Below are 23,652 nucleotides of genomic sequence, written 5' to 3' on the forward strand. Positions count from 1 at the left end.
TGTCTTCACCTCTTTGGGTCCGGCCCCACCTTCCCCGTCAGTCCTCAGGAATTAAAACAGTCCCCCGGTTCCAGTATGGATCTGAGTCCTCCACCGGATGAAACTGTTGCCTTAATGAATTGGGGGATGGTCCACCCCACCAGACCACCTGGCCTCAGATGCACTGTCTCACTTGTACCACAACACTTCCAACTTAATTAATTGCCCAGTGCCACCTTTATTATGGGAACATCCATGTGCCCATTAGGCAGAAATGCTGCATGAGGAGGAAATTTCTCCAACCCCCAGTGGGCATAAACAAGCTTTAAACAGATGGTTAACTTTGGTTTCCCCCAAAGTTAATAAACCATGTTATGTTATTGAACGCTTCTGTAGGTTTAAAGCGTAGCATTAACTTATCCTTGGGTTAATAGGCATCAGTAGATGGACAGGATATTATGAATATCTATTTTAAATTCCAACACTCAATTGACTACTTCGGGGGAAATAAATGCCCTCCCCTTCATATTTAAGGTATTCTTACAAAATCAACTACTGTATCAACTCTGGTTCCATATAACATTTTAACCATCACTGTACCTACTTGTTTGTCGTTCTTCTCATTTATTCATTTATTTATCCAATCCAATTTGTATGGCCACCCATCTGAACAAGTGACTCTGGGCAGCGAACAATTGTAAAATAAAATAAAAACAATTCCCATTGCAAATATAAAAATTAAAATGCACAGCAGCCAAGGAAGATACCACAATCAACAGCTGCTAGCACAACCGGAAGACGGGACTCTTCCCCCACCCGCCGCCCCGGGGCCCCAGGCCCGGGCACAGAACCAGGTCTTGCAAAAGTCTGGCAGCGTGGGGTCATCCGGTATCCAGAGGGAGAATGGTCCATCAGGCAGGAATGTCTCCCGGGCCCCGCCAACCGGCATCCCTTAGCCGACGGGACCCAAAGGGTGCCCCTCCTGACTGACCACATCAGACAGCACAAACAACCGGGGAGAGGCGGTCCCTCAAGTCACCCTGTCCCAAACCAGGAAGGGCTGTAAGGGCGACCCCCCCCCCGCCCCCTGAATTGCACCGGCAACCAATGCGGCTTGTGGAGGATTGGTGTCACAGGGGCCCAATAATCAGTGCCCATTACTACCCTACATCTACATAAAACGACTGGATGGGGTCATCCCTTGGCACAGGGTGGCGTGTTATCAGTATGCTGATGGCGCGCCGCTGTTCCTCTCTGCCCTGGCCGTCCAAGTCATGCTGTGGGGGTGTTTTCCCAGTGCCTGGAGGTTAGATGGGTCCAACCTCCCGGCCAGGACTGAGGGGCTGTGCATCTTGGGGGTCCCCAGACCTGCGGACTTTCTGTTGTTGGCCCCGAATGGGGTTACAGTCTCCCAGGCAGAGCTGGTGTGCAGTCCGGGGGTTCTCCTGGACTCAGAGGTCCTGCTTGAGAAGCAGGCGACAGGGACTTCCGGGGAAGCGATAGCGGACTGAAGACGGATTTGCCCTTAGCAGAGCCGATGACGGTGGCAGAACAAGGAGTCGGCAGATGGATCTGCTCCCTGAACTCCTCTCCGGAAAAAGGGGAGGACCTGGGATCGCCCACAGTGCTCCACACACAGGGTCCCCACAAGGAGACCTTAAGACAGCAGTCTCAGGAGGTTTTACAGGTGGTCCTCGCTTAACTACCATTCGTTTAGTGATGGGTCAGACTTTGACACTTCTGAAAAAACTGACTTACAACTGGTTCTCACACTTATGACCATTGCAGCATCCCCACAGTCACATGATCATGATTTGGGCACTTGGCAACCAGTTAGCATTTATTTATTTGTTTGTTTTCTATCCCACCTTTATAATTCTTATAAATAACTCAAGGCAGCAAACATACCTCATACTCCTTCCTCCTCCTATTTTCCCCACAACAACATCCCTGTGAGGTGGGTTGGGCTGAGAGAGAGGGACTGGGCCAAGGTCACCCAGCCAGCTTTCATGCCTAAGGCGGGACTAGAACTCACACCCCCCTGGTTTCTAGCCCTTTGCCTTAACCACTAGACCAAACTGGCATCCTATGTAGCATCCTATGGTCATGTGATCACCATTTTCGACCTTTCCAGCTGGCTTCTGGCAAGCAAAATCAATGGGAACTGCATGATTCGCTTAACAACCACACAGTTCACTTAACACCCACAGTGTTTTGCTTAACAACCACCGCAAAAAAGGTCATAAAATCAGGTTGGATTCCCTTAATGACTGCTTCACTTAGCAACCAAAATTCCGGTCTTAATTTTGGTTGTTAAGTGAGGACTACTTGTATTGCTCTGGGAGCCAAGGTAAAGTCAGCTTTGCCCAAGCCGCGGTTCAGAGCCTTCAAAAGGACGCTGGGTTCACATACTTCCTTTCTTAATTGCTTCTGGAAATTGCTTGTTAACTGCTCTTTAGATATTAAGAACCTTCAGAACAACCAGTTTCATTACATTGGGTGATTCTCCTTCAATCCTCAGCGAAAGAAGTTTCATGTGAGTTTAAGGATTTAATTTTTTTAAATTTCGAAATAAACTGCAAAAGGGTGATTAGAACATTGATTTTGGAAAGTAATAAACAGATTAAGGGGCCTGATGGACTTGAAATAAGATTTTGAGATTAATTATAAGAATCCTTCCTGAGGGTTGTTTAAAATTCTATTAAAATATATATGTGAAGGTTTTGAAACTAGGTGCAAGAAATCTTCCCTAGGGAAAATGTGGTGGATTAGAGAAAAACATGGTAAGAGGGGACTTTGAAGACTGAACGCTAGAGGGAACCAGAAAGAACAAGATTATAATCGAAGGAGACCCACTAATACGGAATCGTCAGACTTACCCAATAGATCAGATAGGAAACACAGCCAGATAAGCTAATTCTACTTTATTGCAGGGCCGCAACCAGGGTCTGTGTCACCCGGGGCAAACGTGGATTCCACGCCCATTTTGGCACTCCCCCAGCACTCATTTTGGCGCCCCACCAACGCGGCGCCCGGGGCACACGCCCCGGTTGCCCCCCCTAAGTTGCGGCCCTGCTTTATTGTAAAGCTACATTAATCTTGCAAGTCTGAAAGTACAATTCTCCCCCCGTCTCCTTTACAGCCTGAGAAACGAGGGAGGGTCCCTCCTAAGCCACTTTCTCCTCCCATTATGCAGCTGTGGGCTATGCTCCCTCTTATCTGACTGTTCCCGAGGCAGCATCTCTTCACCCGTCTCCCAAGGTCTTTGCCATCTACCATTACAAGAATGGAGAAAAATATTTTAACTTTGAAAGAATTTAAGGATATTTGGGAACATTGAAATGTCTCTTAAGATTGTCTTCTACCATAAACATGGGTTTAAAAGAAGAGATAGAAGAGGATTAGATTGAGACTGAGGCTGCGTTGAATGTGTTGGTTTAAAAATGACAAGTTACAAGAATGATATGCAAAAATGATATTACACTGGATTTACAAATAAAACCAGCTGATGTCTTAATAACCAAAAGGGACACACAAATAATAAACCAGAAGAAGGACTTGGGCAACTTTCTTATCTTGAATTTACAAGAGAGATGTGTTAAACCTATGAAGGAGTTCCTGAGTTCTTGAGAAAAGACATAGAGAAAATGAAAAGAAATCAACTTTTGGGACACTATTTAAAGATCAAGATTTTGAAAAGCAAAAGGAAGGAATATAAAGTTGGCTCATTTGATCAAGGTTAAAAATATGTGTTATTGTTTCTAGTAGCTCTTAATGGATTTTTCTCGATTAGGACTGAATGATGAGGCTTTAAATATTTGTTTATAGATAAGAGATAAGATATGGGAAGAAGAAGTTTTTTGTTGTATTTTCAGAGAAAGTGATAAATTATGGGGAGCCATGTCATAAGGCAAAACTTTGAAACAGCATGCTTAGCAGCAGGGGAAAGCTGTATTTGTAGGTCTAGGTGTCAAAAAAGTCAAGATGGTGACGACAATTGTGAGATTGAAGCCCCATCACGGCCACCCTCTTGATGTTTTTCACCACACCCTGCAGACACCCCTGGTTTGAAAGAATGAGCCATTAGAAAAGCAATTTTTTAAAAAAGGATTGAGGGGATTAGACTTGGCATGGGTCATCCAGCCAAAAAACACATGGTGTATAACACAGGGTGGTTGCCACCCTTTTATTTAAAAAAGGAAGTTCTATTCTGAAGCATAATCCAATTTCTGAGAGGGGAAACGGGTGAAATTACATAATGATTAATTAACTCTATTAAAAAGGGGTCAATATTTCAAAACCATGAAAGAAGACAAAACTTCAAAGATGCCTTCTCCCAGGTATACATCAACAAACTGAACAAAACAGGGGAAACATTGCAAAATAAATCCAATCCTTTAATTAATTAATTAATTAAATAATAATAATAATAAAAAACCAACGGGAGGGAAATAAAAACCTGAACAAATTTTTAAAAGGAAGGAAAAAAAAATAGCCCACACTGTAATGTGGAATTAACAACCAAGACTCACAGTGACCATTTGTCAAACTCTTGGTCCTTTTTGATGGAAAATGTTACCCCGTAACAATACTTTCCAAGCGCCCATGGTCCCCTAAAAGTAATCCAGAACCGACAGGCTCACTTGGGCATCCGGTGAAGATGCAGGATAAAAGCAGGGCCTCTTCTGATGCCCCTGAGGCTTCTTCAACCATTTTCTTGACCCATTTGGGAGGCTCCCAACCTCTCAGACCTCGTCTGCCAGCCCACAAGGGACTTTCTTGCCTTAACAGCACCTCTTAGAAGTGGGGGGGGGGGGGTTGAGCGCCCCCTCCCCAGGTGCAACCCCCGAATAAACGGAGGGAGGCAAGAATCCATTTCCGCCCATTTCAACTGCCTCCAGTTACATCACAGATATTCACCGAACATCAAGATTTCAAAGAATATGAATTAGCTGAGCTGAGCTGATACCTAGAGTTCAGCTGGCAAGTGCACGTTATTAATTACTCACCCACATGACAATAGTTGACGTTATTTGGAAGGGAGATGTCAGTTAGGCAGGGCCGCAACTAGGAAGGGGCAAGCAGGGCATGTGCCCCGGGCACCGCGCTGGGGGGGCGACAAAACGGGGGCGGCATCCATGTTTGCCCCGGGTGACACAGACCCTAGCTGCGGGCCTGCAGTTAGGTGGGTTTCTATATGGATCTCATAGGAATGTTCAGCAACTTTTCCTGCTCAAACTTAAGCAAACAACTGTATATTGCAGCAAAGCTGGCTGGGGAATTCTGGGAGTTGAAGTCCGCACGGCTTAGAGCTGCCAAGGTTGAGGAACCCTGGTATATTGCATGGTATTTGGTATCTTCAGAGGCATTGCTGAAAACAGCATTTCTCTTCTAAAACTCCTTTTCTTTTTCTTTGCTGTGTGCAGATGGATCCCCTGTCGCCTTCCTGTCTCTCCCTCTGTGGCTTCCTGCTTGCTTTCTCCCTCCCACAAGGTAGGTCCCTCTGCTGACCTCCCTGAATTCTGGCAGAGGAGCAAGCCACATAAAAGCATAGCTGAAATAGGATCACTCATTTTGGGCTTTTACTACTGTAAACTGTAAGATGAAAAGCAGAGCCCAGATGTAAATATTGGTGAGGAGGGTGGTGAGAAGGACATTTTTCTTGCCCTGCAAGAAGCAAAGCCGGGCAACATTCTGAAAATAAACTTCCTGGAGTGGAGGGCTGGGAATCCATGAATATTGCTGGTCATTAGCCCTAAGGCATGATGTGAGATGCAATGCTCCATCTGAACGTGAGACGGTGCTTGAGGATTTCCCAGAAGTTAGAGCAGGGAGCAAGACAATAATGCCGTCTTTGGTGCAGTCTAGCTGCAGGACTCTTTCGGTGTTTTTATTCCATCCCCTGCTTTCATGTACCAATGGCCATTGCAATTTTGGACATAGATGGTGACAAAGGATGCTATGCAAACAGTTGCCTTAACAATTAGTTAATGGGGTCTTCTGAAATGAGCTTCAGTTTGTCCTCCAGTCTAATCTGGAGGAGCAGCCCCATAACTCTGTGTAGACATGAAGATCCATGAAATCTTTGGGCTTGTTGCCCCCACCTGGCACAAGTTGGCCAAGAGAGTCCTTTCCTGGAGACACCACTGTGAACAATGCCGGGCGAATTCTCCTGCTGGCTTTGCTTCTTCATGAGCTCCTGACCGCTTCACCCCAGATCACTGTGTCTTCCCCTGCCAACAGGTGCTGAAGCATCACACTGCCCGAGGGGGTGGCTGACCTTCAGAAATATCTGCTTTGGGTTCTTCGACATGCCAATGACTTGGAAGGAAGCTGAGGTGAGGAACAGGGTAGGGTGAACGGAGGGCACAGTTCCCAAACAGCTGAATTCCAGGTGGATTTCGTTTTCCCCTTCCGTCATGGGCAGAAGACACGAAAAGGCAAAAATTCAGCCCGACCACACACTTAGGCCACAGAGCATCCCTTCATAAGTTCCCTTTCTTGTTTTGGCTTCCTTGTGAAATGAAAATGACTTTCTTCATCTTGCCCCATTTGGAAGGCAATTGAAGGAGTAAAGCCACTCATTCCGATGAGAATAATCCCTGGGAAAAGACTTTTTTCCTTGCCCGCTGGATTCTTCGCAACTCCTTCCCCTGGACAGGTGTTCCAAAGCGTCATTGATCCTTGAGACAAGAAGAGCTGGCCACTGCTGGGGCCGCATCCCGGCTCCCTCAAAGCCACCGAACCACCCGGCTCACTTTACGCAGCGCATATGTATGGGGGGGGGGGCAAAGGTTGGGCAGTGAGTGCAGAGCATTTCATGTGTACGGGGGGGGGGGACCTTTTATCACCACATTATGTAACAAGAGCCTTGAAGGCAAACAAAGCTAATTCTGAGGAAGGAAAACTGAGTGGGTCAAGAAGAAGGGGAAAACCGAGAAAGTCTTGGCTGATTCTGAGAAAAAGCAAGGAAGGAAGGAGAGAGGTGAGCAGACAGCATGTGGAAGGGGGAGAAGGGATGGAAAAAGGTGGGAAAATATAGCAAATGGTGCTGCTGGAGACTAGTTTGAGCTAGGCCTCTCCTCCTCCTCCTCTTCCCCTCCTCTCCTTTTCCTCCTGCTCTTGCTCCTTCTCCTCCACCACCACCACCACACCATTTTTCTTATTCTCCTCCTCCTCCTTCTCCACCATCACTTTGACTTCTCCTTCTCCTCCTTCTCCACCACCACCACCACGTCTCCTTCTCCTCCTCCTTCTCCACCATCACGTCTCCTTCTCCTTCTCCTCCTTCTCCACCACCACCATCACCACCACGTCTCCTTCTTCTCCTTCTCCACCACCACCACCACCACCACGTCTCCTTCTCCTTCTCCTCCTTCTCCACCACCACCACTTCTCCTTCTCCTCCTTCTCCACCACCACCACGTCTCCTTCTCCTTCTCCACCACCACCACCACCACGTCTCCTTCTCCTTCTCCTCCTTCTCCACCACCACCACCACTTCTCCTCCTCCTCCTCCTCCTCCATTTCTCCTGCTCCTTCTTCCTTATTCCACACCTTTAATTTCCTTGCTTACCATCTTTTATTCCTTTTCTGTGTTTTGTGTACCCCAGAAGGGAGTAGCTAGGCAGGTACCATATATACCTCTGTAGTTCAGTTCCTCTTGCATCTGATCTAATTCCTGCATGAATTCCTGCAGTTATCAAGGGTGTGGCAGACGGTGCTGGTCAAGGCGCAGCATCCTGCTGCCTCTTCGAAGGTTAGAGAAAGTAGTGCTAATTGCAGGAGAAAGGCAAAGCTTCCTTGTCCAGCTGATATCACACATTGCCTGGGCTGCTGAAATGTCTCAAGCCAGCCACGCTGGACGGGGCTTCATCAGGAAGAAAGAATGATAATCTGGGAAAAACGCGAAGAAGGCAAGATCGGGTCAGGGGACTCCTCTGGATCCAGGCAAAGGGCTCTCTTTGGAAGGTGAAACATCCTGTTCTTGGTCTCCCCCAGCTGGCATGCCAGGACTATGGGAAGAGGAGCCACCTTGCTTCTATCTCTAGTAAGGAAGAGATGATGGCCCTGTCCAAACACATTCTACAAGGCTACAGTGGAAGCAGTCCTATCTGGGTAGGGCTATACGAGGTCAACATTGGGACTCAGTGGGTGAGTACCGGAAACTCTTCTTTGCCCAGCTGATATTTGGGGTCTGAGGAACTAGGGCTTGAGCAGGCAGAAAAAGAGACCAACATGTTCCACCTCCGACTTTTCAGGCATCTCCCTTCTTTCTCAAATTGAGATGGGACTATCTGCCAGCTTCTTTTTGCAAGAGGCCTGATGGAAGCAGGTTGAGATTCTACCCTCCAGAACAATGTTTCTCAACCTTGGCAACTTGAAGATGGGTGGACTTCAACTCCCAGAACTCCCCAGCCAGCCATCTTAAAGTTCCCATGGTTGAGAAACACTGCCCCAAAAGTTTGCATAACAAGCTAGCCGGCACAGGAGGGGCCTAACACGTGGGGGGGGGGGCAGGAAACACAGTTGAAGGAGGCTATATCAGGCCAGTCCAAACCAGCCCAACAACTCTAAACACCAGCTGTCCATTGAAAGGATATGACACGACTCTGGGCAATGAACAATGCCTACAAGAACAAATACAACCTCCCCCCACCAACCCATTAAGACTGCGCCATACAAAAAGCAAGTAGATAACATATATTGGGCTCCTCTGGCATCCTGGCCCTAACTGGAGAGGACATAGGGGATGGCCTTGAAAGACAGGAGGAAACGGTCAGATAAGCGAGGCCTGAGCCCAGGCCAAGAAAGTAGCGTGAGAAAACGTCTCAGACAAGCCCCTCCCTAGTTCACACAAAGATGGAGGGAGGGGGAAGCGCATTCCGACTTGCAAGGTTCTGCTCCTAGAGCTGTTACCGTCAAGGTAGACCTGACCTGCATGGCCTTGGCTTCCCAGTCGGGCCTACCCTATCTGGCTGGCTCTAATGCCTGAGGGAAAAGCCAAGTTTTCAGGAAGGCCAAGAGGGCAGGGGCCAACCGAATTTCACAGGGGAGGCTGTTCCATCGAACAGGCACCTGACAGAGAAGGCGCCCCTTCTTGGTTCCACAAGATGGCACGGTTTCATAGCGGGGACCTGGAGCATGCACGCCCTGTCAGGTTGGCAGAATAGGGAGAAGCCCTCAGAGGTAGACGGCACCCCAAAAACTGAGAGGAGGGATCAGGGCAAGAAGCAAGATTGGAAGCATTTTTCAAAGCAACGGTCCAGGGGGATTCAAATGCCTCAATAATGTTCTGGCAAATGGAACTGCATGATTCCAGCTCCTAATTTCTGGCCAGGGTCTGAGAACTGTGTGGCTGAGAAGTCACCTTTCAAATATGTGAAGAATGTACAAATGCCCCTTCCACTCTAGAGGAGAGTGGGGGCAAGCAAGAGAAGGCTGGATCACCCCTTGTAAATGGTGGTGGTCGTCATCATCATCCTCATCCTCATCAATCAACAGAGGGTAAATTCAACAGAAGAAAAAGCATAATATTTGCAGGCCCATTGATAATCCTGTGACCATAATAAAACATAAAAGAAAAATGCAAAGTAAAGAATGGAACTGTAAGAAGTCTTCTTTCTTGCATTTGATGAAAAAATAATAATTCAAAGGTTGGCACATACCAATCTTAGCTGCAATCCCGGAGTGGAGCTCTCCTTCCGAAGGCCCACAGCAACTCTTTTGGCCAGCCCCCAGGAGCACAGAGATTTCCCACTTGATATGATCTCTCAAGTGCCAGGAAGAACCTGTGCATCGCAAATAATCAATCCAGAATCATATTGATTAGCCTGTTGATCTCAGGCTGAACACAGCAATGACAGAAGAAACCCTGAGATCTCTGGGTTGAAACTCCAGTAACAGGGCGATTGCAATCAACCCTTCTTAGTAGGTGCAGGAACAGGAGAATACAGTCCAGATCATAGGAAGTACAGGGAGTCCTTGACCTATGACTATTCATTTAGCGACGTTCAAAGTTACAACGGTGCTGAAAAAAGTGACTTAACACCCAGTCCTCACACGATCGTCGCAGCGTCCCCAGTCACGTGACCAAATTCTGGGGACTTGGCAACTGGCGTGTATTTGTGACGGTTGCAGTGTCCCAGGGTCACGTGATCACCATTTGCAACCTTCCCAGCCAGCTTCCAGCAAGCAAAGTCAATGGGGGAAGCCAAATTCACTTAATGACCATATGGTTCACTTAATGACCATGGCAAAAAGGGTCATAAAATCAGGTTAATGACCCCCTCACTTAGTGATGGAAGTTCTGGTTCCAATTGTGGTCGTAAGTCAAGGACTGCCTGTAACTGTTGTCTGCTCTGCTCTGCTCAGCTCTGGCCAGACCTCATTTGAAGTCCTGTGTTCAGTTCTGGGTACCATAATTCAAAAAGGACAGCAACAAAGTCAGCAAGTTCAGGGAGGCATCATAAGATCTGTTTTTACTCAGCCTCTGCCTTTTCTCTCCCACGCTCATTTTCTTCAGAAGAGAGACTTTGAGTGGGCAGATCTGTCCGCCATCAGTTATATGGCATGGGGAGCAGGAGAACCCAATGGCGTAGAGGAAAATTGTGCTGTGTTGCAGACTCCAGGTGAGGGGAAGATTTTCCCATGTACATCCTGAAAACTGGAATATTCTGAGGAGAAGATATGATAATTTGAGAATAATCCCTAGTTCCAGATAATTGTTTTAACAAGACACACTGAAATGTCTTGTCCCTTCACACATAGCCATAAAATTGGAGGGATCTTTGGTGGGGCATCTAGTTCACTGAACACAAGACGCAGGTGGAGAAGCCCCAGTCCAGGCTGAGCAGCCTCCACATATAGCAAGCTCCAATGTTGGGTAAATTCTCACTACATCCATCCATCCATCCATCCATCCATCCATCCATCCATCCATCATCCATCTCTATCTATCAACTATCTCTATCTATCATCTATCCACTGTATCTATCTATCTATCTATCTATCTATCCATCCATCCATCCATCCATCCATCCATCCATCATCCATCATCCATCATCCATCTCTATCTATCAACTATCTCTATCTATCATTTATCTACTTTATCTATCTATCCATCCATCCATCCATCCATCATCCATCTCTATCTATCAACTATCTCTATCATCTATCCACTGTATCTATCTATCTATCTATCTATCTATCTATCTATCCATCCATCCATCCATCCATCCATCATCCATCATCCATCTCTATCTATCAACTATCTCTATCTATCATTTATCTACTTTATCTATCTATCTATCCATCCATCCATCCATCCATCCATCCATCCATCATCCATCTCTATCTATCAACTATCTCTATCTATCATCTATCCACTGTATCTATCTATCTATCTATCTATCTATCCATCCATCCATCCATCCATCCATCCATCCATCATCCATCATCCATCATCCATCTCTATCTATCAACTATCTCTATCTATCATTTATCTACTTTATCTATCTATCCATCCATCCATCCATCCATCCATCATCCATCTCTATCTATCAACTATCTCTATCATCTATCCACTGTATCTATCTATCTATCTATCTATCTATCTATCTATCCATCCATCCATCCATCCATCCATCATCCATCATCCATCTCTATCTATCAACTATCTCTATCTATCATTTATCTACTTTATCTATCTATCTATCCATCCATCCATCCATCCATCCATCCATCCATCCATCCATCATATTTATACCTCTGAAGTCATGACACTCTTGGCAGTTTAGAATAACTACAATCAACGCAAACATTGAAATAAAAAGTCCATAGTAGGAACTAAAACATACAACTTTTTCAAACCATAAAACCATAAACATAAAAACAACCAAGAAGCTGGGTGTCCTATAACTCCCTCCAGAATAACTCAGTTTTCAGCGGTTTCCAGAGGACCAGCAGAGAAGGGGCCAACCAAATTCCAAAGGGACCAATCAAAGCATACTTACAACTCTGATCATCCCAAGGGGTAGGAGAGGAAAACACGTGGTTGTATGATGAAGCATATCTGCGCAAGGTTACATTCTATGATGGAATGAGCTGTTTAAAGGAACAGCCCATAAGGGATCCGAGGACCTAAAACTTTCCTTGGGACAGTACCGGCGGAAAGGGAATTCCGCATTGTGCAGGCTATGGAAAGCAAGAGAAGTCCTTTCAGTTACAGGTAGTCCTCACTGAACAACCACAATTGGGACCGGAATTTCAGTTGCTAAGCAAAGCGGTCATTAAGCGAATCCAACCCACTTTTACAAACTTTTTTGCAGTGGTCATTAAGCAAATCACTGTGGGCATTAAGCAAACCATGTGGTCATTAAGCAAATCACATGGTTCCCCATTGGTTTTGCTTGCTAGAAGCCAGCCGGGAAGGTCAAAAATGGCGATCACGTGACCCTGGGACACTGCAACGGGCATAAAATGCAAACTGGTTGCCAAGTGCCCAAATCATGATCATGTGACCATGGGGATGCTGCGATGGTCATAAGTGTGAGGACCAGTCATAAGTCAGGTTTTTGGCACCATCATAAGTCTGAACCATCACTAAATGAATGGTTGTTAAGCGAGGACTACCTGTACACCTTCATCACATCTGTGACCCTAAAGGTCATCTGAAATAGGTGTCAGACCCTTAGGTCAAAAAGGAATTGGCTACAGAAGTTCCAGCTCTGTCCCAGCCAAATGCTGAGCCCAGAAAGTGGATGGAAGGGGATGGTCCCACAGCAGACCTGCTGGGCTAATGGTAGCCAAGCAGCTTGCCACCTGCAACTCCGTCACGTCACGCCTCCTCCTCTGTGTGTCTGGATGGGAGGCTGTCTTTCATTTTCCCAGGGAAAACAGGTCTAGGATCAATACCAGGGGGGAGGCATCAAATGCCATCTACAGGGATCCTGCCCTTGAGCCTTGTGACGGAACCGTCTCCCCCGGGCATCCAGACCACCCCCTGGGAGGGAAGGAGGGAGGGAGACTCTTCAGGAAAGTATTATTCTGTTCCAAGCTACAGCACATCAGGTCAGGGGCAGTCTGTTTTCTCAGGAGGGGTTGTGTTTTAACCCAACAATATGCTGACAATTGTAAGCATTCAGAGCCTAAAGAAATTACACAGCATGGAGACTGAAATAAGTAAGTAAGTAAGTAAGTAAGTAAGTAAGTAAATGTTCACTTTCTTTCAGGGCTGCCTGAAGAAACAGGATAATATAGTAATCAGATTGAGCATGTTAAGCAAATGCAGAATGAATCACCAGATCCCACCATCCATCAGGATAAGTACGGTGGTTTGCTCCCCCAAAGCCAGCCTAGAATGGATTCAAACATCCTTGCTTTGCCAAGATGCCACTGGGGTCCCCAGGACCCTACTGGTAAATGCCAGGACAAATACTACAAAATAGGTTGAGCCTGCTCTTCCTTCATGGTCCATGAAGAAGGCCTGAGGCCAGTCTAACACCCGTCCTTTGCCACTTTCTGTAATTAGAAAAGGATTTTGAAAGTCGGGCATAAATCTTCAGGAGTTGAAAGGTATTACTTGAGAGGTGACTCCAAAGTTTTCTGGCTGTGTCCATCTCCAGCTCCTCAACACTTCAGTCACTCTAAGTCAGTAGGGACTCCAGCTGTGGTGTTTGTAAAATATAAACTTTCCTGGACCCTCAGCAGTATGGAGATACTTTTCTCTGACTTCAGTGGTTATCTCAGCTGAAGAGAAATGTCACTTGGTCATTTTAACAGAAGAACACTAAGAACACGCTAAATGCATATTGCAAGCCGGGGAATTATGGACTTGATAAATAAATAAATCTTCATCTGTTATCTTCTAGAGTATAAGAAGTGGAGTGATTTCAAGTGTGATTTAAAGTTTCCCTTCATATGCAAATATTTCAACTGATGCATACGCCAAGGACCTCCACCAAGTGGCGCAAGGAATGGGAGCAGCTGGTCCACCACGCAAATCCTTCGGTCCCCTGCATTCCAAGACTGCAGCCCCATGCTGAATGAATGCGTCAGCCTTCCTTTTCTCTGTGCTGTATCGCTTAACGAGTAAATTCTCTTCCTAATACGAACGTGGCTCCGAATTTGTCTCTCATTCTTTGAAGCCATTCGTAGGGCTGTCACCACTGACCTCAGAACTCTGTGCCAAGTCAGGCAGCCTCTTTCTGTCCTTTTCCTACAAGAAGAAAGCTGGCAACCAAATCACAACACCTTGAGATCTTTTACAGCAGAGCAACACTTCTGTGGGCATTGAAAGTCAGGACTGGCGCATGGCCTGGCTGAAGGATCCAGCAGGCTGGATCGGGCACTGGGTCTAGCCCATGGGCACCCGGCCTAGACAGCTCTACTGTAAACAAACAGGCTTCAGGGATATGAGGAACGGCATTGCATCGAGACCTGTTGACCGAAACCAATGCATTATGTTCGCTATGGATGATGACAGCAAGGGTGTCTGCAGGGTATGGTCAAAGGAGTCAAGATGGCATCCATAATGGTGTGATCAAAGCCCTGTCTGGCAGTCTGGTTTATGGTCGCCGATATGAACGTTTTGTACATACAGTACTCCATAAACTGTCTGCTTTCATGCAACTTACGACGAGGTTCCTCTAAATTAGGGACCGACCAAGCCTATCCTGGGTCTGCCCGGATTTTTTTTTTTTTCCAGTTTCCCGCGTTCTTAACGAAGTCCGGCCCTGATTAGCCCTCGCGATGCTGAGCTCTCCCTAGTCAAGTGCCTCGCCGCCGTATCGGCCAGGAGGTGGCGCCAGAGGCTTTGCTTCATTTGTCTCTTCCGTTCGCGAAGAGGCTGCGGGTCCCCGCGCGCCTCCCCCGCCAGGTGAGGGGGCGGAGGCAGGTAAAGGCCTCACCTGAACGACAGGTGGCGGCAGCAGCCGCCGCCGCCGCCGCCTGAGGGGCGGGACGTGCATCCCCGGAGGGCTTCGGGGAAAGGGCCTCCCCCTCTCACCCGGGGCTCCGCTGCGCCGCTACATCCCCTTTCGCGGAACAGCTCCGGGCAGCCGGGGGGGTGGGGGGGGAGCTCCGATGCGCGGCGGAAGGCCCGAAAGGGCTGTCGGGGCGCTCCAGCAGCTGCGCCACGAAGCAGACTTCGGGGGGCGCGACCGGGTCGGGCGGGGGGCGGGGGCGGCGAGGTGTGGCCGCGGCTTAACAAGGGTCCCGCACCCCGGCCGGGAAAGAGGCAACCGGCCCGCTCGCGGGGGGACCCCGACGGGGGGACGCGGGGACGAGCGAGCAAGCCGGCCGCCCCGAGCCCCTCCGCGCCGCCCCCTCGGGCCCCGCTCCCCCCCCTCCCGCCCTCTCCGGCGGCGCCCGGCGGTCCTCCGCCGCCCCGTCCCTCGTCGCGAACTGCGATCCGCCCCGGGACTTCGCTCCGCCCGCCCAGCCCCGCATCGGAGCCGGGGGCGCCGGGCCCCACGAGACCCGCCCTCCCCTCCCGCCCCGTCCGTCCCGCGGCTCGGCTGGCTCGGCTCGGCTCGGCCGCGGTGGAGAGCGGGCGCTGCCCGGGGAGACGGACGGGCATCCGGGCGCGGCGCCATGCGGGGCTGCTGGCAGCTGTACGTGCTCCCCTGGGCGGCGCTGGCCCTGCAGGGCGCCTGGCCGGGGCCGGGGCCGGGGCCGGGGCCGGCGCGCCGCGACCTCGGGGACGACGGTGAGCGCCAGCGAGCGGGGGGCGCGGGCTGGCGGGGCGCGGAGGCTCCAGCCGGGCGGCCGCGACCGGCAGCGGGGTGCTCGGCGCGATCCCCGCGGCCGAGGGAGGGCAGGAGGTGCCCGGGCTGGGTTCCCACGACGCGCACAGGCGACCGCTGCCTCCGCCCCGTGTTGGTCGGAATGGGGCTTCTCGGGGGAGGAGGTTAGAGCCTCGCCGTCTTTGCTCGAGCCTCTCCTCTGCGGCGGGCCTTCAGGTACACCGCCTCTGGCTCTGGAGGCTCTCCCGGCCCAATCGAAGAGGGCGGGCGTGATCCTGGTGGCCCAGTGATCAGGAGGTGCCCGGTAGCCCCTTCTCAGACTGATACATTGCAGGCAGAGGGATCTGCTTTGGGAGCTTTCCTAGCTGGGGTTCTTTGGGAGCATCTGCTCTGAAAGCCAGCAGGTCGGCATGCATAATGGACTTGGACTCCCATGGGTGGAAGGGCTCCTTGAGGCCATCCAGCCCAACCCCTGCTTCTGAAAGGAACAGCCAATAAAACGGTTTGAGTTGAAATCTCCCTTCTGTAATTCAAATCCATCCTTCCTGTCCTGCACTGGAGAAGTGGCCTCAACCTTCTTCCTATGAAAGGGCCGGATTTCCGGTCTCTGAGGAGAGCTGTCCTAGCCCCGGCCCCGCTCCCAGTCTTCCCAGCTCCAGCGATCTCCACCTTTCCTATGGCTTGTTTCCAGGCCTTTGATCGCGTTCCTTGAATCCATTCCAAGCTGCCTAAAGCGGGGGACCCAGAACTGAATGCGGTTCAGTGAATCACAGTAACTGTCTGTAACGTGCTAGCTTGGCTTTGCTTGATGCAGCCAGGAATTGCCTTGACTGGCTTTGGCCCCATTTTTTTACCCTGCTGATTCCTACTCGGTTTGCAATCTACTGCTATTCCAAGATGTTTTTCACAAGCCCATCACCAACCGAGGCTATCCTTGCATCTAATTTCCATTTCCTAAATCCATACCTGCATTTGTCTCTGCTAACATTCATCATATACTCCTTTCGGCCTACTAAGATTGTTTCCATTTTCATTTCTGTCTGCTGGCTGTCAGTCCCACCTTTGTGTCATCTGCACATTTATTTATTTATTTATCTATCTATCATTTTTATCACCGCCCATCTCCCACATATGGGAGACTCTGGGCGGTTGACAATAAAACAGTTTAAAAATCAATAAAATCATAAATAATATCCTTAATCTATCAATATCAATAAATAAATATAAAATGCAATGAGATCCAAGTAATGGCAGATCTAATACCACCCAAAGGGGAACAAGACCGGCCTCGGCAGGACTAGGGAGCCAACCAACCCCAAGAATGGCTCTTCGTCTCCCTACCCCAGGCATGGTGACAAAACCAGGTCTTCAGTCGTTTCCTGAAGTCCAAAAGAGAGGAGGCCAACCTCACTTCCAGGGTAAGGATGTTCCAAAGGGCGGGAGCTGCTGCAGAGAAGGCCCGCCTCCTGGACCCCGCCAGATGGAGTTCTCTTGCAGAGGGGGTCCGCAGCATGCCCTCTCTGCATGACTGGGTGGGAGGGGTTGATGTAACAGGGATGAGACGATCCCTTAGGTAACCTGTATCCGTGCCATGTAGGGCTTTAAAGGTGATAACCAACACCTTGAATTGGACCCGGAAGCAGACTGGCAACCAATGCAGCTCGCGGAGCAAAGGGGTGACGTGTGCTGATCTTGGGAAACCCAAGATCGCCCGCGTGGCTGCATTTTGCACCAGCTGTAGCTTCCGGATACTCTTCAAGGGTAGCCCCATGTAGAGCACATTGCAGTAGTCTATGTGGGAGATGACCAGGGCATGAGTGACCATTCAAAGGGCCTCCCGCTCCAGGAAGGGGCGTAACTGGTGCACAACACGAAGTTGCGCAGAGTTGCCCCTCCTGGCCACGGCCGCCACCTGCATTTGTTAAGCCTTCTGTCCACCTCTTCACCCAACATGCTGAAGAATAGCAGAACGAGAGCTGGGCCTTGTGGCATGCTCAGTAGCCCTCTCCCGTTGGATGATGCACTGATGAGCTCTTGCTGGGTATGGTTTTCGAGTCAGCTGCAAATCCATTTAATCATTGTGTCATCCGGACCACGCTTAACTAGTTTGCAAATCCAAATATCAGGACTTACTTTCTCAGATGTTTTGCGTGGAGCTAGGGCCTAAATGCCTCCTGCCAATGGAATCAAGATATATTATGTCTACAACATTCCCACGATGTACTAAGAAAGCAATCCAATTGAAAAATAAGATAAACTAAACCTGAGTAGGCTTGTTCTTGACAAATCCATGGTGTCTTTTGGTACTTTCGTAAGGCCGTGAAGACCTGGTTATGTGCCTGGGTCTGGGGCCCCAAATGTGCGAATGGTTCTGTTTCTTGCTTATATTAACATCCATGCGCTGCTTACATGGTGGCCATGTATATTTATTCTGTAATTTAATTGTTTTAATTGAAATGGTTTTAATTGTTTTACAGTTCTTATTGTTGTAAGCCGCTCTGAGTCACTTGCTGAGATGGGCGGGTATAGAAATTGAAGACATACATACATACGCGCATACGTACTTAGGACGTTGCTTTCATGGGGCTAGCATGCTGGCCTCTTTAAGCTCTGCTGTAAAATATTTCCAGCTGTTGATGCTACACTGGCTGCTCAGTAATTCATTTGATCCTCCTTGTTCCCCGCCTTGCAGACAGGAACAGTATTTGCTCTCCTCCATGCATCTGGCACTTCAGCAGTCCACCAGAATTTCTCAGAACTGACACAGAGTTTCATCCAGGCAATCAGCATGTTCTTTTGAAACCTTAGGGCAGGGTTTCTCAACCTCAGCAACTTGAAGATGGGTGGACTTCAACTCCCAGAATTTCCCAGCCAGCCTTGCTGACTGGGGAATTCTGGGAATTGAAGTCCACCCATCTTCAAGTTGCTGAGGTTGAGAAACCCTGCCTTAGGATGTACTTCATCATTCAAAGTAAATCTGTTCCTTTGGTCCAATGCTGCCCTCTCATCCTGCCCTTCACAATTTCCTGACTGGACTCGCAGTTTTTTATTGGAGAAGATTGAACCGAAATAGCTCTGGCTTTTCTTTGTGACCTGATCCGCTGATCTCTGTTGTTTCCTTTTCTTTTAAACATTTTTTTAAATGATTCTTAGCCTTCTTTGCTGATTCTGAGCTCTTGCTGCAAGGCCTTGCCCTGACAATACCTTAAAACGCCCCCCCCCCAAACCTTCCTCTTTTTCCCACCTTCTCTCAGGTGGACCGTGGCTTTTGCATCAGAGCTGGAGGCTGAGAGGAACCTGCTCCTGGTCTGCTGCACGCCTTCTCCTCTGTGCATTTCCAAAATCCCAAATAGCAGCTCTACAGCTCCTTCAACGAAGGGCAAAAGGAGAGCTGATCTCATAGGAGCTATGAAGTCACCTGGGGAGAGTGAGATCCCACCAAGGAGAAGCCTCCCTCCAGGTCACCTAAAGGGGGTGGGTGCCCAAGGGAAACCCAATACAGGTAGTCCTCGCTTAACCACCACAATTGGGACCAGAATTTTGGTTGCTAAGCGAAGCGGTCATTAAGTGAATCTGACCTGATTTTACAACCTTTTTGCGGTGGTCGTTAGGTGAACCATGTGGTTGTTAAGCAAATTGTGTGGTCCCCCAATGATTTTGCTTGCCAGAAGCCAGCTGGGAAGGTCAAAAATGGCGATCGCATGACCCTGGGACGCTGTGATGGTCGTAAATGCAAACTGGTTGCCAAGCACCCGAATCATGATCATGTGACTGCAGGGATGCTGTGATGGTTGTAAGTGTGAGAACGGTCAGAAGTCAGTTTTTTTCAGCGCCATCGTAAGTCCGAACCATCACTAAATGAACGGTCATTAAGCGAGGACCACCTGTAATCTTAACTTCAGGATGGACATAGCTTTGTGTGCTGTGCAGGAGCTTATGCCTTATCATAAAAATTACCCTTAGAGGAACAAGCCATCCCCTTTGCTGTTCTGCTGAGTTTTGATGCCTGAACAAGTTTTAACTGCTGCTTTTACCCACTTTCTATGCATATCTGTGGCTCCACTGGGACCATTTTATGTTAGGTGTTACCCTGCAACCTCTCTTCACTAAGACACTGTCTAGGAAAAGCTCCGTAACAGAGGCAACCTGGAGGTCTGGCCCAGGTGTACTTTTCAGGGCTGGGTGAAAGATGCGAGGCCCTCAGGAGCCCTGCCTGAACTTGGCTTTCCTTCCGCCTGTTGGCCCATGTGCTTGCCATGTAGAATGGGAGCCCCCGTGTGCAGCTGCAGGAAAGAGCCTCCAAGGCTGGCTGCGGGTTCTGCTTCACGCATGGGAACGCTTCTCAATCCTCCCATTGGATTCACACATTCACACATCCGGGCCCCCAGCAATAATCATTTGCACGCGCGCCAGGGGCAATCAGCCCCTCTAATTTGATGCGAACGTTGGTCTGAACAAGGAGACTTGGCTGGTGCAATCCTGCACAAGTGGTGCACTTTCCCAGACACTCCCTCTGAGATCTCGTTTAATCGAGTCCGGCCGGTGCTGCTCTGGAGAGATTTGGGAGTCGGCTTTGAAGGGAGGGGGTGTGGCGTGGACCCTGTTCCGCATGGCCTGCAGGATATGCAGCGAGGTCACGATTTGGGTCTGGAAAAAAAGCCTCCATGCCTTTGGCTTCAGTTCTGTTGCAGCGTTTTGGGCAAGCCCCGGACAGACACGCACAACGGCACAGGGGTCACCAAATTTGGGGAAACGGGAAGACTGTCCAGGACAGAGTAACAGACACCTTTGGGTTAGCTTTCCATCTCTGCATGAACTCCAAGTTGGCCTGGTGAGGATTGCACAGTGGGGAGGGACGTTTGCCAGATCTGCTCCTGCCCCAGAAGGCCAGGAGTGCCACCCAGTGGGGAAAAAATGTCAGCTCCACCTTCCCCCTCACTTGTGCTGTTGAGCTTGCTTTGTTCAGTCTGTTTTGTTTTTAAATGTAGCCGAAATTGCAGAAATGGACATGTTTATAGGGCGAGATTTAAAAAATCAGGAGTCCTCTTGCTGATGTTTGGGAACACAACTGTATTTTTCTTGGCGACACTGCAGAAACGGCTTTCCAGTGCTCCCCAGGGATTTCTTTTCAGTTTCTCAGTCTAGCCTACATCCCTGGGATCTTCTAGTGGCCTCCCATCGGTAGGCTCCGTGACACCTTGTCGCTGGAAGGAATGCAGTTATTCCTTCTTGAACAGCGTGCAGCAGTCGGCTCATAAAACCTTAAACCACAAACAGACATTGAATAAACTGGGTGGCAGCGACTGCCTTGCTGCTTCGTTCTGTCAGTTTGTGCTGCGTTTTTCTCTCTCTAGAGCAGGGTTTCTCAACCTTGGGGACTTTAAGATGTGTGGACTTCAACTCCCAGAATTCCCCAGCCAGCCTTGCTGGCTGGGGAATTCTGGGAGTTGAAGTCCACACATCTTAAAGTTCTCAAGGTTGAGAAACACTGCTCTAGAGTGCTGAAGGAAAATAACAGAAAAAACACTCATACCTGCATCCTAATATATGTACCTGAACTTCCCAGGAGCCAAACTCCACCCGCCCAGAATCCTCTCCTGGGTCTTCTAACACCAGGACTTGCGGGGACAGGACACAGCCACTAACCATTGTGCTCTTGCTTCACAGTCCTTGACCTGCTGGAGGCGCTCAACATCAGCCGCTCGGTGCCAGGCGTCACCAAGTCCAAGGGCCCCGATCCAGGAATCCCGGCCTGGAAGTTCCGCCGGCGGGTGCCCCCACTCACCCTGCCCTGGGATTACTCCGTCTACCTGCTGTCCACGGTGCAGGCTGCCCTCGGGTTCCACTTCGTGGCCCGCCAGAGCCCTGGCTCGGAGGGGACTCTCATTTCCCTGGCCTCCCCAGCGGCCTCTGAGCGGGACGGGCGGCCCCTCTTGCAGCTGGTGTCCAGCACCCAGGAGAACCGGCTGAGGCTGGAGTACCGGGCTGCGCATGACATGGAGCCAGCCTCGCTGACCTTCCCCGGCGGCACCCCCTTCTCCCATGGCCGCTGGGTGCAACTGGCCCTCAACCTGGAGCCCCGGCGCATCTCCCTGTTCGTGGGCTGCCAGGAGCCCTTCGTCTTGGAGAAGAGCAGCAGGAGGCACCTGCTGAGCCTCCTGCTACCCCTCGATCTGCAGATCACCTTTGCCAGCTTGGCTGGAGACGAGACCAGCAAGTTCCTGGTAAGAGCAGCCAGGGTGCCTTCAGCTATGCAGTGGCCCAGGGGCCCGCTTCCGGGGAGTTCCTGAACCCTGTTTCGGTGCTTGTCCTCTGTCCCAATCCTCAATTGGCTTAACTAGGTCCGTTAGGGTTCGTTCATGCCATGGGCGAGGCTTGGGGAATTCCAACTTGGGTGGGTTTCTTTCTGTGGCTAAGCATGTCTTTTCTGATGGTGTGAACCCAGAGTAGGCTTTTTCCTTTAAAAATCTCCCATGTTTTTAGTGGGCATTTTGGAAATTTATTTTTAAGCAAGGGGAAGTGATCCAAGAAGGCAAGAAACTGTGCCCAACAAGCAGGCATTGAAACAGGGACAGGCCAGCTATTATTGGGGGTACTGGGGGGCTAAGGGTTGCAGGGACATCTTGCAAGTTAAGATGTGAGAAGCCTGGGCGCCGCTTATTCCAGTGCGAGCTGCTTGGAGTGTTACAGATACAGGTAGTCCTCGACTTACGACTATTCGTTGAACTCCGGTTCAAAGTTACGATGGCCTTGGGAAACGTGTTTTATGACCTGTACTCGCACTTATGACCATCATACCACCCCGTGGTTACATGATTGCAATTCAGGCGCTTGGCAACCAGATTGCATTTATGACTGGTTACAGTGTCCTGCGGTCACATGATGGTTATTTGCGACCTTTTTTGCTGGTTTCGTCCATTGGGAAAGCTGGATTAGCTTAACAAGCGTTGTAAAAATGGTCGTAAAATCAGGTCCAGTCATGTGGTGAGTCAACTTACAACCGCAACGACTTACGATGGAAATTCTGGTCCCAATGGTGGTCATAAGTGGAGGACTATCTGTATCGCAGAAGGCAGGGTTGGCCTCTCCCTTCCCCAGCTACACACCCCTCCCCACGTTTACGGTGATGATGCCTTTTTTTTTGCAGGGCACCTGGCAGACGGCCGAGATCTCGCCCCACGGCTTCCCCCACCGCCCCTGGCACTGTGAGAATCTGCCAGGTAAGAGTCCCAATCCAGATTGCACGCCAGCATTCCCAGGGCTGGGTGGGGCTGGGTAGGTAGTCGCAGCGTCGTCATTGCAGTTCTGCAACCCGCCGACCTCAAGGTGCGCTTTGGGGCAGGGGAAGGTCATCCAGACCGGACCGAGTTGGAGGGAGGCGCCAGAGAGACCAGGATCAAAGCAGCCCCCTAAGTGGGAAAAGTTTTCTTCCCGTCAGCCCCCTGACATCTGTGCTGTGGGCCAGATGTTCCCTGTCACGGGCGGGTAAGAGCCATGGGCCTCGGCTGGGCCCCAGCCGGACAGGAGGCAGCAGCTGTTGAGAGGCAGGCTGGGTCACGCCCCCCAGGAGCCCCGCCGGTGCCCAGGAGGGGAGGAGAAAGGGAGCCATCTGGGAAGGACACTCCAGCGTAGCGTTCTTGGCTGCTCCGATTCTGAGCCAAATTTGAGAGCTTTCTCTTCGGTGAAGCTTTTGACTAGATGTGAAACGGCAAGAGGCAGGAGTGTCTTTCTTGGCTTCGCGCTCCTGTTGCATGGAAACGGTTCAGCGAATCTCACGTCTTGCCCACGTCCCGAGTTTCTTTCTTAGTCCCAGACTGCGTAGGTGCATTTCCTCTTTTCTTGTGTATATTTCTATTTCTATTTAATTTTGATTAAAGAGGTTTTCAACAGAATGAAAACGTACACATTTTAAGTTTTAAGTTGGAAG

At 49.6% G+C, this 23,652-nt stretch overlaps 1 protein-coding gene across 1 annotated transcript in view; it reads left to right on the forward strand.

The window, feature by feature from the left end:
- The first annotated feature begins 15,573 nt into the window (after positions 1-15,573).
- Positions 15,574-23,652, forward strand: part of KCP (kielin cysteine rich BMP regulator) — a 61,785-nt gene continuing 53,706 nt past the window's right edge. Inside the window, exons 1-4 of the mRNA XM_063308784.1 lie at positions 15,574-15,688; positions 21,393-21,949; positions 22,873-23,000; positions 23,191-23,210. Coding sequence (XP_063164854.1) covers positions 15,574-15,688; positions 21,393-21,949; positions 22,873-23,000; positions 23,191-23,210 — 820 coding nt within the window. The remainder of the gene's footprint in view (positions 15,689-21,392; positions 21,950-22,872; positions 23,001-23,190; positions 23,211-23,652) is intronic.

Source organism: Candoia aspera, chromosome 7 (assembly GCF_035149785.1).
Source record: "Candoia aspera isolate rCanAsp1 chromosome 7, rCanAsp1.hap2, whole genome shotgun sequence".
Taxonomy (NCBI): domain Eukaryota; kingdom Metazoa; phylum Chordata; class Lepidosauria; order Squamata; family Boidae; genus Candoia; species Candoia aspera.